The sequence below is a fragment of the Barbus barbus genome (assembly GCF_936440315.1).
Source record: "Barbus barbus genome assembly, chromosome: 25".
Lineage (NCBI taxonomy): Eukaryota > Metazoa > Chordata > Actinopteri > Cypriniformes > Cyprinidae > Barbus > Barbus barbus.
In genome coordinates this window covers 16629637-16644861 of record NC_136753.1, presented here as the reverse complement: position 1 = coordinate 16644861, position 15225 = coordinate 16629637, and the positions used below count along the sequence as shown (strand labels likewise).

The window sequence follows — 15225 nt, the reverse complement described above, 5'->3', positions numbered from 1 at the left end:
CACAACGGTGAGTGAAAAATTATTTTTGAGATTAATATATTTTTGAAATCCTCCTGTTTTTATTTTTTTTTTAGTTTTATGAAGCATAAATAGCGGTTTTTAACGTTTTAAAACCGGATTTTTAGTGTAGTAATTTGCATATGCAATTCGGCCCCGTCCCGCCCCTGCGTTGACGCCGTTAAATAATTTTAACGCGTTAAACTGAAAAAATTAATCGCCTGCGTTAACGCGCTAATTTTGACAGCACTAATATAAACATAACATTTTTCTTAAGTATATACACGTATGTGTTTGTATTTATATATACACGTTATAAATATACACCGTAGCCTACACACACACATCGCGATTAATCGTTTGACAGCACTAATTTTTATTCAACCAACTAGTTAGAATACCTACATTTGATGGAAAAATGAAGGATTTGATGTTCAGAATAGAATAACTACAGTAATTGCGCATTGCCCCCTGGGGGCATTTTACACCACCTGGCTGGGGGCGTTTTACCCCACAGACTATGTTTGAAAAAAAAAAAAAAAAAGTAATTCTGAAAATATAATTATATTTTTTATTAAATAACACGTACTCCCTACCTACAGGCCCTACTGTTCTCACATCATATATAACTGTGATTGTTCTACAAAACAACAAGCTGTAAAACACTTTTCCTTACTACTGAAAATTAGATAATTTACTGTTTACCGTTTTCTCTCCGGTACATCACCAGTGTAAGCTTCATGGTGAAAACTTCTACATCACTCTCGTCAACGTAGTCCATAGTTACAATAAAAATTTATCTTGACTTTATCTTGTGGTTATTTTGGGAAAAACAGTAGGGGGGGTTTTCCCCCACTCTACCCCTATAAACATGCGGAAAACAAGTCAAAGAGACAGCAAAAGATCCGAGTAACTGAGCTATTCACCAGGTCATGTGAAAATTCATTGCGTATCAGAATCAGGAGATGTTTAGTTTCTCAAAGTTCTGAATATGACAGTAGTTGTGGCCAAGGGGTGCATCAACGAAAAGGCTGAAACTACTGATTATATGCCCTCAGCTCAACATTCTCTGTTAAGGGCATTTTCTACAGTACACAAAAGTTTAGCTTGTGATTGTGACACAACAGGCATTATGACACTTAACTAAATTAGAACTAACTTAAAACAGCATTTACTCTTCCGTTCAAAAGTTTGGGGTCAGTACCTTTTTTTTCATCTTTTTTTTTAATTTTTTTAAAGTACTTTTATTCTTACTTTTAATATTTCTATTCATGAAAGAATCCTGAAAAAAATGCATCCGTTTCCTCAAAAATATTAAGCACCACATTCATGAGTGGTCAATTAAATCTGTTCCAGCTTGAATGCTGTCTCATCAAAAAAAAAAAAAAAGAAAGAAAATAACGACGACAACAACAACAACAAACATGTAAATATATGTAAGGAATATTTTCCAATGATAAATCATTACATGCACAAGAGTAAGATCTTATAAATGGTTGCCTCAATTTCTCTATGAACTAGGAACTCGTGGTTACTGCATAACAGCTTTACACATTTGCCTTGTAGAAGTTATATGTTATAAACAAATATTACTTATAAATAAATATTAGTTGGTATCAGTAATTTAGGTTAAAATTAAATATTCACAATCAAATATTTTGTTCCAAACCCATAAGATCTTCGTTCATTTTCGAAGACAAATTAAGATATTTTTGATGAAATCCGAGAGCTCTCTGACCATTCTCCTCCGCGTCACCTAGGCACCATTATGGAGAGCACCACAACGCATGCGTGTGGTGCTGCTGACGTAGAACATGCATGCACTGCGCCTTGTTTACGAGCAGAGGAACGCATGCGCATGTGTCGTGGTACTCTCAATAATGGTGGAAGACAGTCACTTGGAGGAGAAAAACTGTTGAATAAAGTCGTTATTTTGGTTTTCTTTGCGCACAAAAAGTATTCCTATTGCTTTTTAATTAAGGTTGAACCACTGATGTCACATAGACCATTTTAACAATGTCCTTACTACTACATTTCTGTGCCTTGACTGTAGTAGTCTATGGAGAGTCTGAGAGCTCTCAGATTTCATCAAAAATAATTTGTGTTCTGAAGATGAACGAAGGTCTTACGGGTTTGAAACAAAATGAGGGCGAGAAATTAATGACAGAATTTATTTTTGGATGAACTATCCCTTTAAAGTTGTCTACACACTAAGACTCACAACCACAGGCAACTCATTTCACAATACAACACAGCAGGAAACACCACACTCACAAGCATGATGTCCATTTCCTAAACATGAACTACAGCTTTACAGCAGGTCTCCTGCTAGGTTTATTGAACGCTCCCAAGGACAGAAGAAAAACATGCCTCATGTAGTAAAGATTCTCACACAAACTGTAACATTGGACATTATGTGAGATGTGGACCTGTGACAGGAAATAGGACCACCCCACATTCTCACCAGGAACCTCGGGTCAGTTTCCTCTTACTGCAGTGCTTTCAAAAACAAAAGAACACCAGATCTCAAAAGCTGAGCAATGAAATCTGCATACACGTAGATTTTTCATACTGAATGACTTAATGACATAAACGAATCACTAGAGTCATGAATATACAACATTGCTAACTCCACAGAACATCATTTTTTGGCCTCTATTTTGAGTTCAGATATTTTGTCATGCCACCAACAAAAGCACAGGCCTCAACAACGATATGTTAAATGTTTTATACACTGGCAGAGAACATTCATCATAATGCTTCTGCTCTCAGTCTCAATTCGGCACTGAAGTTACTTGCAAGTTTCTCAAGCGAGTGTTTTGTTTCAGTTCCTGAGAGAGCTAATCTTCCCATACCACGCCTTTTCTTCCAGAGAGGAAAGCAGCTCTGCCAGAAGGAGAGGTCTCGGGGTGTTTAGCGGGCTGAATCCCAAGACCCGTCATTGGCAGAAAGAAAAAGAGTTACATGGGTTATTTTAAGACTTGGGAATTTCTCAAATACACTCCGAGCAATGCAATTTGTCCCAACTTTTTAACCAAACAGAGAAGGGATGTCAAGGCCATTTACTCCACAAACTGGAGTACTATGAAAATTCAACCACTTAAAATCCTATTTTAAAAGTCCAGCTATTTACTAAATCAGTCTACAAGAGGAAATCATTTGGCTTTAGAACTAAACAATCTTCTGTCATTCTGAACACTTCAGAAAACTAAAATAACTTCATGAGTTACACCTTTTGGGATTGTCTTCTCTTCAGAGAGCAGTTGCACTCCTGAATCGCCCTACAAGGCATGTCATAGAATTTCACTCTGGGCGTACAGGCCAAAATTAAAAATGAAAAGCAATTTAGTACACAAAGCACAAGTGTCAGACATTTGCTAAATCTATAATCATCTACTCTCCGCTTCACCATCTCCCTGATGTTTCCCAGCAGATATTTCCATCCGGAACAATGCACTTTTCCCTGGTGGGAAAGGCATGTGTAACTGGAGTCTGGGCCGTAGGTCCAAGCCTCGTCTGGACATCCACCCTGTCGCTTCTTCAGCTTGAGCCTTTCTCGACAACAAAAGGCCGGACCAGCATTCCGTCTGCAAATTAAGATGCTCCCAAACAACAGGCTCTGCATTCCTTGTCAAGAATGTGTTTCTCTAAAAATAATATACCCAAATAAACTAAATTATAGTAGCCTGGAGGCAACTTTTTAATGCCTCTGGAGCACCAAGCACTTCTTTCTTGGTTCTGCAAAATCCAGTGGCAGAACTTTTGTTTTGGCAACCATATGTTTTAAGAAGCATTTTAATTTGCAAGCTGCCGTTACAGGCGTCACCTTTCATGTGGGCTGATCAGTTCTGTATAACTTTATGAGGACCTTTTATTGGCTTAATTAATTTGCAGCCTTCGTTTAGACAACTTGTCGCCATGGCACAGCGCGGCCTCTCCTCTGCGGTTTTATGTTTAATTGTTTAACAGCTTGCTTACCAGCAGAGATATTCTACTGTTAAAAACATGTCACCACTTGACAAACCAAACCTTTTTAAGAGGAATGGAAAAGCTTAGATGCTGCTAAAGTATATTTTATGCAATCTCAGCAGGTGTTCCACTTGCTTCCATCAGATATACTGTCTCATTACCATCACCAGAATCAAGGCAGAAGGCATCTGAATTAGATTTAAAACAGACAGAACAAAACAAAGTAAACTAAAAATCTATAAAATCACAACATTGAGATATCTGATAAAAAATTTATAAAATAAAATACAATATAAAATAAAATAAAAAGTAACCTCATAAACATAGATGATCCAGAAATTCTAAGACACTTATGGCTGAGCTAATCCTGATACCATCAACAGCATAAGCGGTTGTGCTATGTATACGCATAGATCCACAAGTGTCAATCTAAAAATTGCATTCTCAGTTTAAAAGACTATATCAAAACTATCAAGGAATTTCAGTTATGTTGTTCATTTACGTCTGGGCAGCTGAGCGCATCAGACATCCCCGGACAGACGTCTCCTCCTATCATAATACACAGCATCTTATAGAAATAAGTCGACTATAAGTAGCACTACTGAAGAGCATCCGTTCTGACACAATTAGATACAGCATTCCCTCCTGATATCACTTTTGCAATGATAAACAGAGAAAACTGTACAATAAGAAATAGATGGGGAAAATGTGTAATATTTTAGTGTGAATCTGACAAAGCCTGTCAAGAATATGCCATACAGACCATATATCTGAAATAACTACCTAACTAAATTAATTAATAAGGCCTAATTAATTAAATGCCTTTTTTCCCTACTTCACATCATGTTAATGACAAATATATAGAATGTCACATTTTATTATTGGGTGATTTAACACATAGATGTTTTACCAGCTAAGAAGTTCAGCACTTTTAGAGTTTCATCCCCCTATCTGATGTGAGCAGAAGTATTGGAACAGTTGCCAGGTCTTTCTAAGTGATCAGCTGTGTCCTGTTGCATTAATTCTTCAGATATTAAAAGCAGAGAATGTGTTGTATCAGTTATATCCATTACTTCTGCATTCTGAATCTTGCATTCGATGATGACACACACAAACCAGGATGAAGATAAGGGAGCTGACTTTGAGAGAAAAGCAAGCAATTTGGATGCTAAAAGAAAAGAGGAAGTCAGTTAGAACTATAGCAAAAATAAAGGGCATGGAGAAATCAAGAGTTTGGAAACCCCCAGCGACACCAACAACCAACAACTACCTGATCGGCTGTGAAAACAACAGTAGTTGATGACAGACAAATCATAAAAGCTGTGAAAATGAACCCTAAAAGATGTGTCTGTAAAATCAACTTCCAGAAAGCTGGGGTGATGCTCTGACAATCTACTGTCCTCAGGAGACTTTGACACAGAATTACAGATGCTACACAGCAAGATGCAAACCTCTGACCAGCCCCAAAAATAGAAAGGCAAGATTAGAGTTTGCAAAAAAGCACAAAGGTTAGCTAGAAGAGTTTTGGAACTGTGTTTATGGACCGATGAGACCAAGATGAACCTTTATCTAAGTCAGGGGTTTTCAACCTGTGGGGCGCGCCCCCCCAGGGAGGCACCAGCACCTGTCAAGGGGGGCGCGAGCATCAATTAATTCAGAGACATTGCCTTGAAGATTTATGAATACGAGCTTTCAATTCTTCAGCCATCCGCTAGGGGGCAATCTGACTCCCGCTGTTCGGCGACAGTGAGAATGGTGTAAAATGATTTACGGTTAGTCATGTCAGAAATCCAACCACAGATTGGCATGTTGTTATCTCAGAAACAAGCTCAGCCATCACACTGAATCAGGTAAACTGGTTATATGTTTATGTTTCTTAATGCTACGCACTGAAAACGCAGCAAACAATATGTGAATGATGTTCGCACACTTTGGGCTCGCGGGGGCGCGAGTGAAATTAGACAAAATTAGGGGGGCGCATGTCCTAAAAGGTTGAAAACCCCTGATCTAAGTGATGGGAAAGCAAAAATGTGGAGGAAAAAAGGGAACTGCAAATGATCCCAAGCATACAGCCTCATCTGTAAAGCATGGTGGAGGTGGTGTCATGGCATGGGCATGCATGGCTGTCTCTGGAACAGGCCCTCTCAACTTTACTGATGACTTAATGTATGATGACAGTAGCAGAATGAATTTGGAAGGGTACAAAACCATCTTGCCTACCAATATTCAAGAAAATGCCACCAGATTAATTGGGAAGTGCTTCATATTGCATCAGGACAATGACCCAAAACACCCTGCCAGTTCAGTCAAGGAATTTATAAGGGCAAAGAAATGGAAAGTCTAAGCTTGCCCAAGTCAATCTCCCGATTTAAATCTGACTGAACATGAATTTCACCAGCTGAAGAGGAGAGTAAAGGCAGAAACTCCCCAAAACAAGCAACAATTGGAATTGGCTGCATTAAAGGCTGGGAAAAGTATTTCAAAGGATGAGACCAAGAGTCAGGTGATGTCTATGGGTCACAGACTCACTGCTGTGATTGTGTGCAAGGGATCTACAACTAAATAATAGCTCTTAATCTTTTATATCTGCCTTATGTTCAACTGTCCCAATACTTATGCTCACATAAATGAGTGGGATGAACTCTAAAAGTGCTGATCTTCTTAGCTGGTAAAACATGTATGTGTTGAAACGGCTAATAATAAAATGTGACATTCTGTAGTTTTGTCTCATATTAATCTTTTAATCATATTTGTAAATGTCTTGACTCCACAGGCAACAGAGCAATCTAGTCTTTACTGTTTCAATACTTATGGAGGACACTGTATGTATGTTTATATGTATATATGTGTGTGTGTGTGTGTGTGTGTGTATATATATATATATATATATATATATATATATATATATATATATATATATATATATATATATATATATATATATATATATATATATATATATATATATATATATATATGTATGTATGTACATACATATATACACACATGTATGTATGTATGTATGTATGTATGTATCAGTTTTCCAAAATTGAGATTTATACATCATCTGAAAGCTGAATAAATAAGCTTTCCATTAATGTATGGTTTGTTAGGATAGGACAATATTTGGCCGAGATACAACATTTGAAAGATACAATTGAAAATCTGGATTCTGAGGGTGCAAAAAAAAAAATCTAAAAGAGAAAAATCGCCCTTAAAGTTGTCCAAATGATTATTACTATAAATACTATTCAAAAATGAAGTTGAGATATATATATATATATATATACCGTAAGAAATTTACAAAATATCTTCATGGAACATGATCTTTACTTAATGTCCTAATGATTTTTGGCATAAAAGAAAAATGGATAATTTTGACCCATACAATGTATTTTTGGCTATTGCTACAAATATACCCCAGCGACTTAAGACTGGTTTTGTGGTCCAGGGTCACATACACACACATACATATATATATATATCAAACGGAATGTTCCTAAAATTTTCAAAATATAAGAAGGTAATACTTTATTTTTTTTGTGTTCTTGTTACATGTGCTTACTATAGTAATAACAGAAAATGATGCATAATTACATGTAATAGCCCTAAACCAAACCCTAATCCTAAACCTATAGTAAGAACATGTTGTTAATTAAATGTACTTAAATGTTTAATTACACTGTAAAAAGGGTACCATAAAATAAAGTGTAATTATAAAAAAGTCTTAGATATTTTTTATAATACAATATTATGATGAAATATGCTCTCCTGGGCTCCATAAAGTTTAAAGACAATTATGTTTGTTGGATATGTTCACGAGCAGGCTCACCCAACTATACTAGATAGGGCTTATTACATAGATTAGAGAACAATTTGTTTTTCATGAATGCAAAAACTGATAAAATTATCAGAAACATCTGATATTGGCTCAATATGACATACAACTAATTAGAATTAGGGTCATAAAGCTTGTTGAATCGTTTCTCAAAAGGTGCTTGAGGGTATATGTCTGTCAGTGATAGGAGTTTGGTGTAAAGTGTGGTGAATTAAATTTTCTCTGGCACTCGATGGATTTCTTCAGACAGCCATGCGTTAAAATTCCTCAGTAAACGGCCCTGACGAGTTTGGTGCATCCTGCTAAACTAGCATTCCAGACATGATTGGCATAACCTGTGTGTGACCAAGTGCACCTGGCATGCTTAAAAATCAGAATGAGGCTGAGGTCTGTGTCTAATAGTTTTGGTTTTAAACTTTTAATAGGAAAATCAAATCAAATCAAAAAGACATGCTTGCCTGTTTAAATATTACCGATATCACACTGATTTCATGCTGTCACACAAGTCTGTTCATTTCTAGTTCAAATTAAAATTAATCTTCAAACTAGAAATGAAGTCCAAGTAGTACCCATATTGTGCTAATACTTTCATAAAATGGATCTGATACAAGCAACAGAGCAAACTCTCCTAAAAATATGACATAAACAACAGGACATGTGGCCTTGACCAAAAGCTACAACCGCTGACACATGAGTGAGCAGTGTGACAACAGGAATCAGATGTTACTCTCACTCAAAGCTCATCCAAATAATCAGCAATGAAAATAATAAAAACATGGGTGCATCCCTAAATAACATCTATTACAATGGATTATTAAATTTAATTAACTGCAAATAAAAAAAGGCTGAAAGGGATAGAGCTAAAGTCTGTTCAAAGGGTTGGACTGTCTCAGTGTCTTGGAACACATACTTTTAACAACCCATGATGTCTGGAGTTTTCGTATTTACTGGAAACAAATCAACATAAAATTAAGTATGGTGTCTACCTTAATAATAAAGTAATAACTCAATTGGCTGTATATTACTACTAGATTTTTATGACCTGTTCATACACACATGAACATATATATATCTCATGTGACACTGAAGACTGGAATTCAAGCTGAAAATTCAACTTTGCTTTCACAGGCATAAATTACATTTTGAAATATATTAGAATAAAAAAAAACATACATTTCAACTTATAATATATGTCACAATATTACTGTATTTTTGATCAAATAAATGCAGTTTTTGTGAGCATAGGAAATGAAACAATATTTCTGTAAATACACAGAAGAGTCACTGACTTAGCAGGCAAAAACTGCAAAAATCGTCTAATTGAGCGCTAGTTTGCATTAGGACTATACGATTCAAACTGAACCTACCTAAAAACATATTGTAGGCTGTAGACCAAAAAACACGCTTGATACCTATTCCTTTACAAGGATGTGATTGTAATCTCTCATAATATATAGTCTGTGACAATAAATGGAGCAAATACAATATCTAAACAAACTGCTGTCAAATCAGTAAAGAAACCTTCCAAACAAACACACTCTGCTTGAAACAAAAGCCATGTTCACCAACTCACTTTTAACAAAAAACTTGCCCTCCCTTAACCGACATAATGAAAACACCAAGGGAAGCAAAATAGCACTGAGGGGTTAGCGCTCATGTGAACAACCTTTTGGCGCTGGCAACACGGCTTCCACTTTCCAGAATAATTGAATTTGGTGTGCTTTGTGACCACGTATAAAGGCTTCCCTTTGCCAAGCGGCAGTCCTGGCTTCGGCCATTGCATAACAGAGCCTGTAAAGAATAAAAGGAGAGCCGCTGAGGCCTGGGGATGGAGGGAGGGAAGACACGTGGGAAATGCTGCCTCCATTGGGCAGCTTTGTCTGGGGCCGATCACGGGCAGAGTCCCCCAGGCATTAGTGTACGCATACCTGACATTGCACTCATTCCAGTCACAAAAGCCTCCCCACAGAAACTACGCTGGAACAAGTGGACGAAGGAGATCTGACTCTTAGGGAGTCACCTTAAGAAACCACGCAGCGCACAGTCTATACGGCAAACGGACGCAGGCGATATTCGCTGTTTACCCAACTATTGTTTTGCTGAGGTGAAGCGTCCTTCCTGCCACAAAGACCCTCTTGTAAACTACAGCACTACAGACAATACCAAAAAACATTATATAAATAGACCTCTTTTATATTATTGAGATTAAAGATAATGTTCTCAAAAGAATGTCAGGGATGAATTCTAAAATGTAGACTTCTTTTTTGCACATCCATCACTGAGGTTTGCCGCTTGAATTGCAGTCATGTGACATTTTCAAGCCATGACAGAAATGCAATACCACTGAATAATTTTGCACTCTTTTTCGATGGAAGTCACGCCCACCTAAGAATGATAAAAACTTTACAGGTACATTCTAAATGACAGATTACCAACAAAAAACCCCACACAAACAGGCACAAAGAGGGTTTAAATCTTCAGCATTCTGTTGTGTGTTTTGGATTTCAATGAAAGATTAGTAAATCTAAATGGTAACATGCAGTTAAGAAGAGTGGGGCAGGTGCTGGAAGATGGCCCTGTTTCACAGAGGAGCTCAAGTGGTTTCCCAGGTGACTGAGCAGTGAATTCACACACTGATTCCAATTTTCACTACAAGCCGTCACCGTGCCTGAAAACCTCAAACTCATGTTCATTGGTGCACAGTTGATGCTCAAACAAGGCGGTGGTGTAAAATATCACAGCCATGTTCAGCTTTATTTCCTCTGAATATTTTATCTTTTTTAACAAATTCAACAAACAATTATTTTGTATTAATTATTATATTAATTATAATTTTATTTTTGAGGTAGAACCTCAGACAAACAATGAAAAACATGGTAAAAAAAATTACATTAAATGTCTAAATGCAAGTTGAATCAAAGCTGAAACTTCAAGAATTATGGATTAGACTTTTCATAGTAAATTCTATTCTGATTTAATGCTCTATGGCCTTGTATGCCCTTAAGAAATTACTGCACTTTAATAAGATGAATAGAAATCAAGATCTGACCAACTCTGTTAGAATATGTTTATATATATAAATTAGCCCAATACAATATAATAAGGTGATAATTAAATCGACAGATGTTCATTTTTTTATTGTAAATTTGCAAAATTGAAATAAGTTCTATTTTTACTGTCAAATTTTGATGAGACAATACTAAATATGATCAGCACTTGCACTTTTTGGTAAAATAAAATAATTCAAATAATTATTTTAATTAACAAAGAAGGTAACAAAGAAGGTATAGTGTATTTAAAGCTGACCCCTAGACTAGACTAACCTGTTTTGGGAAAACAACAGTCAAACTTGAGAGATACATTCAATAATAGACTGTTATTGTTTTGTAATGTATACTTAAATTAAACACCATTTTGAAAACTACAAATTTAGTTTAGGTACAGACAGGCCACATAAAAGCACAATCAGAGGCATTAATAAAATAATAATATAGTGCATTAATAACTCTGATGCTTGATTCATAAGTTCCACTGTGGATACACTTGTATTATTTTCAACTATTTTGATTTGGTGACAGAAAACGAGGAGAAAAAGGGAGAGAATGTCATGAGACAGACTTTAACTCATGTCGCCCACATGAGCGCCCCCAGTTCAATGTGTTGTCCTCACACGTCCACCTCAACATCAGTTGGATAACTCCTTACATGAAAATATAAGATTTCTCAGAGTCTATACAAAAGCATGTCACATGACGTTGTCAAGCAGATCAGGTTCTTCTTCATTTCAAGCTACCCCATTCCTTCTCTTGAAAATGAGAGGAAAAGTGGAAGGAGGGCATGAAAGATGCTTTTGAGTGAAAATGAAATATGAATGTAACAAGAGCAATAACGCAAAAGGCAAAGACTTTCAATTTGTGTGGGATGTTGCAGCGTCCATGACTAAGACAGTGGTGTGATGTTAAAGGGTTAGTTCACCCAAAATAAAAATTCTCTCATCATTTACTCACCCTCAAATTGTTCCAAACCTGTATAAGTTTCTTTCTTCTGCTGAACACAAAAGATGATATTTTGAAAAATGTGGGTAACCAAACAGTATCTGGTCCCGTATTTTTCCCACACTATGGAAGTCAGTGGTAACCACCAACTTTTTGGTTACCTTCATTCTTTTATATTATACAAAAGAAAAAATCATACAGATTTAGAACAACTTAAGGGTGAGTAAATGATGATGCAATTTTCATTTTTGAGTGGACTGTCCCTTAAATGATGACAAAAAAGTAGATTCAGTCATTAAGAGGTTAAAATCAAGTTTTACTCAAATAATACTGCAAAAAGTATTTATTGTTATTAATATAAAAATACGTAGACATTAGTGTTGAAAATGTAATCCAAATGATCATTTCTCAGCACATAGACACCATAAAATGAGAGTCGTACAATGACTGCCTTTGAGCAAGCAGATCACCACCTCATTGTTTTGACAAGTGACCATACAAATTAAGATGAAACCATATCAACTCCCCTAAAGGCAGCAAATCCCGTCTATTTAATTTACACAAGGTTTCTAGTTAACTCGTGTCTAAATGAGTCGGGCTGAAAGGCTGGTTTCTCTGCTGGTGAAAATACAGACCTCACAAAGCACATCCACACTGCTTTCCCAGCGGCCCAACTAGCATTCCATACATATTTGCACATGGAACTCTTGGAACTACAGTTCAATTCTCTCTTTCATTTGAACACTGTTTACATTATGCGACCACTTTTAAAAAATAAAGGGGGGAAAAAAAGACATACTTTTAATAACTAGTAGTAATAGTAATGTGCTTTGCATTTCTGTGATTTCTTAAGGATACTGAAATAATGGTGGAAACTGTTTCCTCTTGATATTCTAAATTCAGAATTTTTCAAGCTTACTGTCAAGAGACCAGCACACATGTAATGAATTTTTTAAGATTATTATTATTAATTTTTTTAAAGAGTATTCCATCTTGGCCCTGTTCTAGATTTGTCTTGCAAGCTATCTAGATTTAGCAAACATGGCTAATGAGAGAAATGATGTGGGTAACACGGGTAAATGCCAATGTGTATCTTTTACAACTGACTGACAATCATTAGAAGCTAAATTGTACAACAACGATAATGGGAGCTCTAAATGTAATCTAATCTATAGCATATAAAACAACATTCCCAAAACGTAATACAGTCATAATGGTTATTCCTCACCTTCTAAATAGTTTTAACAGAACATTCACTGATATATAGATAATGTAGCTCTCACAGCTCAGCATCTGAGAGAAGATTACATTCAATGTAAAGAGAAATGTTATTCAATTTTATTCTCTTTTTGAACACCTGGGACATGTTTAATACCATTCACAAGTATTAAACGTAGGGACATCAATAACAAGGTTGTTAAATACAAATTCACAGGAGATATTTTTTTTTCCAGGTGAGCAGTTATTGATGTGCAATCCAGAAAGCTTACATATTTACAGCTCATGTGATAGTAAATTGGCATGACAAGCCCAAAGAATGAATAAACAACCAGCCATGTTACACTGTGTCAGCTCTGGACTGTGGAATGAAAACACTTCCATTCCTAACTTCCCTCGTTTCTTAATCATCACTTCAATCTGAGCCCCCGCCCTCTACAACCAAACAATCACCAAACTTCAGCCAGTAAAGCAAGCAGCACCGCTCCCGGTCACTTTTACCTGTCTCTGGGATCGATCCATGAAGTTTGTCGAGTGTTGTGGTCAATATAAAAGACTCTGCCATCATAATCCCTGGCTTCCTCCCAGCCCGGGGGCAGCGGCAGCTCCGAGCTCTCTCCCCGCTTACAGCCGCTCACCCACGGCATAGCGCTGCTGGGACGCTAGGGGGGTCTGACCCCCTGCCTTTGCTCCAACAACAAATATATCGCAACTTTCTACTGCATTACAGATGTTTACCTCCCATCGACCCTCGGAAACAGAAAACTTCACGACGAAGAAACAAACGTGGGTAAAATCGACACAGGCAGTCCTGCATCCACCTTTTCAAAAAAGTTTTGCGGCGCTCTCATGACTCTGTGCGTCGGTCCTCCATGTTTGACTCTATCTACCATCTTTCATTCCACACTGTCCATATTCGGACAGGCGCATTTGCATAAGCACCGCCCCAAATGCTTACGTATATGAAAGTAAGCCAATAGTGGCGCTCGTATGATTTTGGGATTGTTGTTGATGGAAGTGGATGTAGTTTTTTTTCCTATATACTCATAAGTACATTTTAAGAATTATTAATAAATATAATTAATCAAAGCAACGACTATCTCATTGGACTCATGAATCCATTTTAATTCAATTAGAGTATTTAAAAAAATAGATAAGCTATATTTAAATTTTGTTTAGATTTTGTTAGAGCACTGGTCTCGTTTAGGATGTTAAGGGCGTATTAAGAGAAAAAAAGATCACAAAATAGTCTACTTATAACTTATACATTTCATTTTTGTGGTAAACTGTTGCAGTCTCTGTCTGAATATTTTTCAGGAATGTGAAAATACCGTTTTTACCTTATCACAGAAGCTCAAACGCTTCTTACTGGAATTAGTTTTCCTTTTTAGTATAAGAGCGCCATCTAGAGATGGCAACTTCCAGTTTTTTCCCTACATGAAGAACAGTAAATCACCAAAAAAAATGACTTTAGCTGGGTTTTCACAGCAAGGGTCACTGGTATGATCAACAAGAAATGTGTTTAGTTGGTTGGTGTTTGCTCGTCACGTGAACACTCTCTCTTTCTTTCTCCCTTTTTTAAAGTTGTCAAATCAATTTATTGTCAAATCAATATTGTGAACATTCTTAGTGTTAAAAATTTATTTTTAAGCCTATTCAGTCACTGAAATACTGCACTGGCTTACCTTAGTTGTACACACTTTAAAACCTTTACCCATTTCAATATAAATAATTAAATTAATCATTGTAGTCCTTATCTCGCTATTTCCTGTAGGATGAAATAAATCTAACTTTTGTTTTCCAATACTCCTCCTCATCCGTTTCCATTTCTCATCACACTATTACACATTAAGCTACTCTGTGAAAACATTACAAACTGATGCACTTGCCTGTGTATGCTGTCAAACCAATTTAAATGTCATCATAAATAAAAGTACATTCTGACTGGAACAATGTAGCCTATAAAATATTAGAAAGAGAGAAAAAGCCAATAAGACACTGAAATACATTTATTCTATTCTATTATACTATTCTTTGACTAAGAAAGCTTTTTTTTAAATTACATTTAATTAAATAAAATCACAAAATCACATATCTGACTGCAAATGTTGATAACTAACTGTAATCAACATAATTTTCAGACAAAGTGTGTGTATGTTAATTATGTGTTTGTTGAGAGCCAATTATGTGTTTGTGGAGAGCCACTGT

At 36.2% G+C, this 15225-nt stretch overlaps 1 protein-coding gene across 2 annotated transcripts in view; it reads right to left on the bottom strand.

Moving 5' to 3' along the window:
• The window catches only part of LOC306845369 (protein WWC3-like), a 44218-nt gene extending 30289 nt beyond the window's left edge, over positions 1 to 13929 (bottom strand). For both annotated transcript variants that reach the window (XM_079378127.1, XM_079378128.1), the window contains exon 1: positions 13519 to 13929. In XM_079378127.1, coding sequence (XP_079234253.1) covers positions 13519 to 13664 — 146 coding nt within the window. In that variant the 5' untranslated portion in view covers positions 13665 to 13929. The remainder of the gene's footprint in view (positions 1 to 13518) is intronic.
• Positions 13930 to 15225: the final 1296 nt, after the last annotated feature.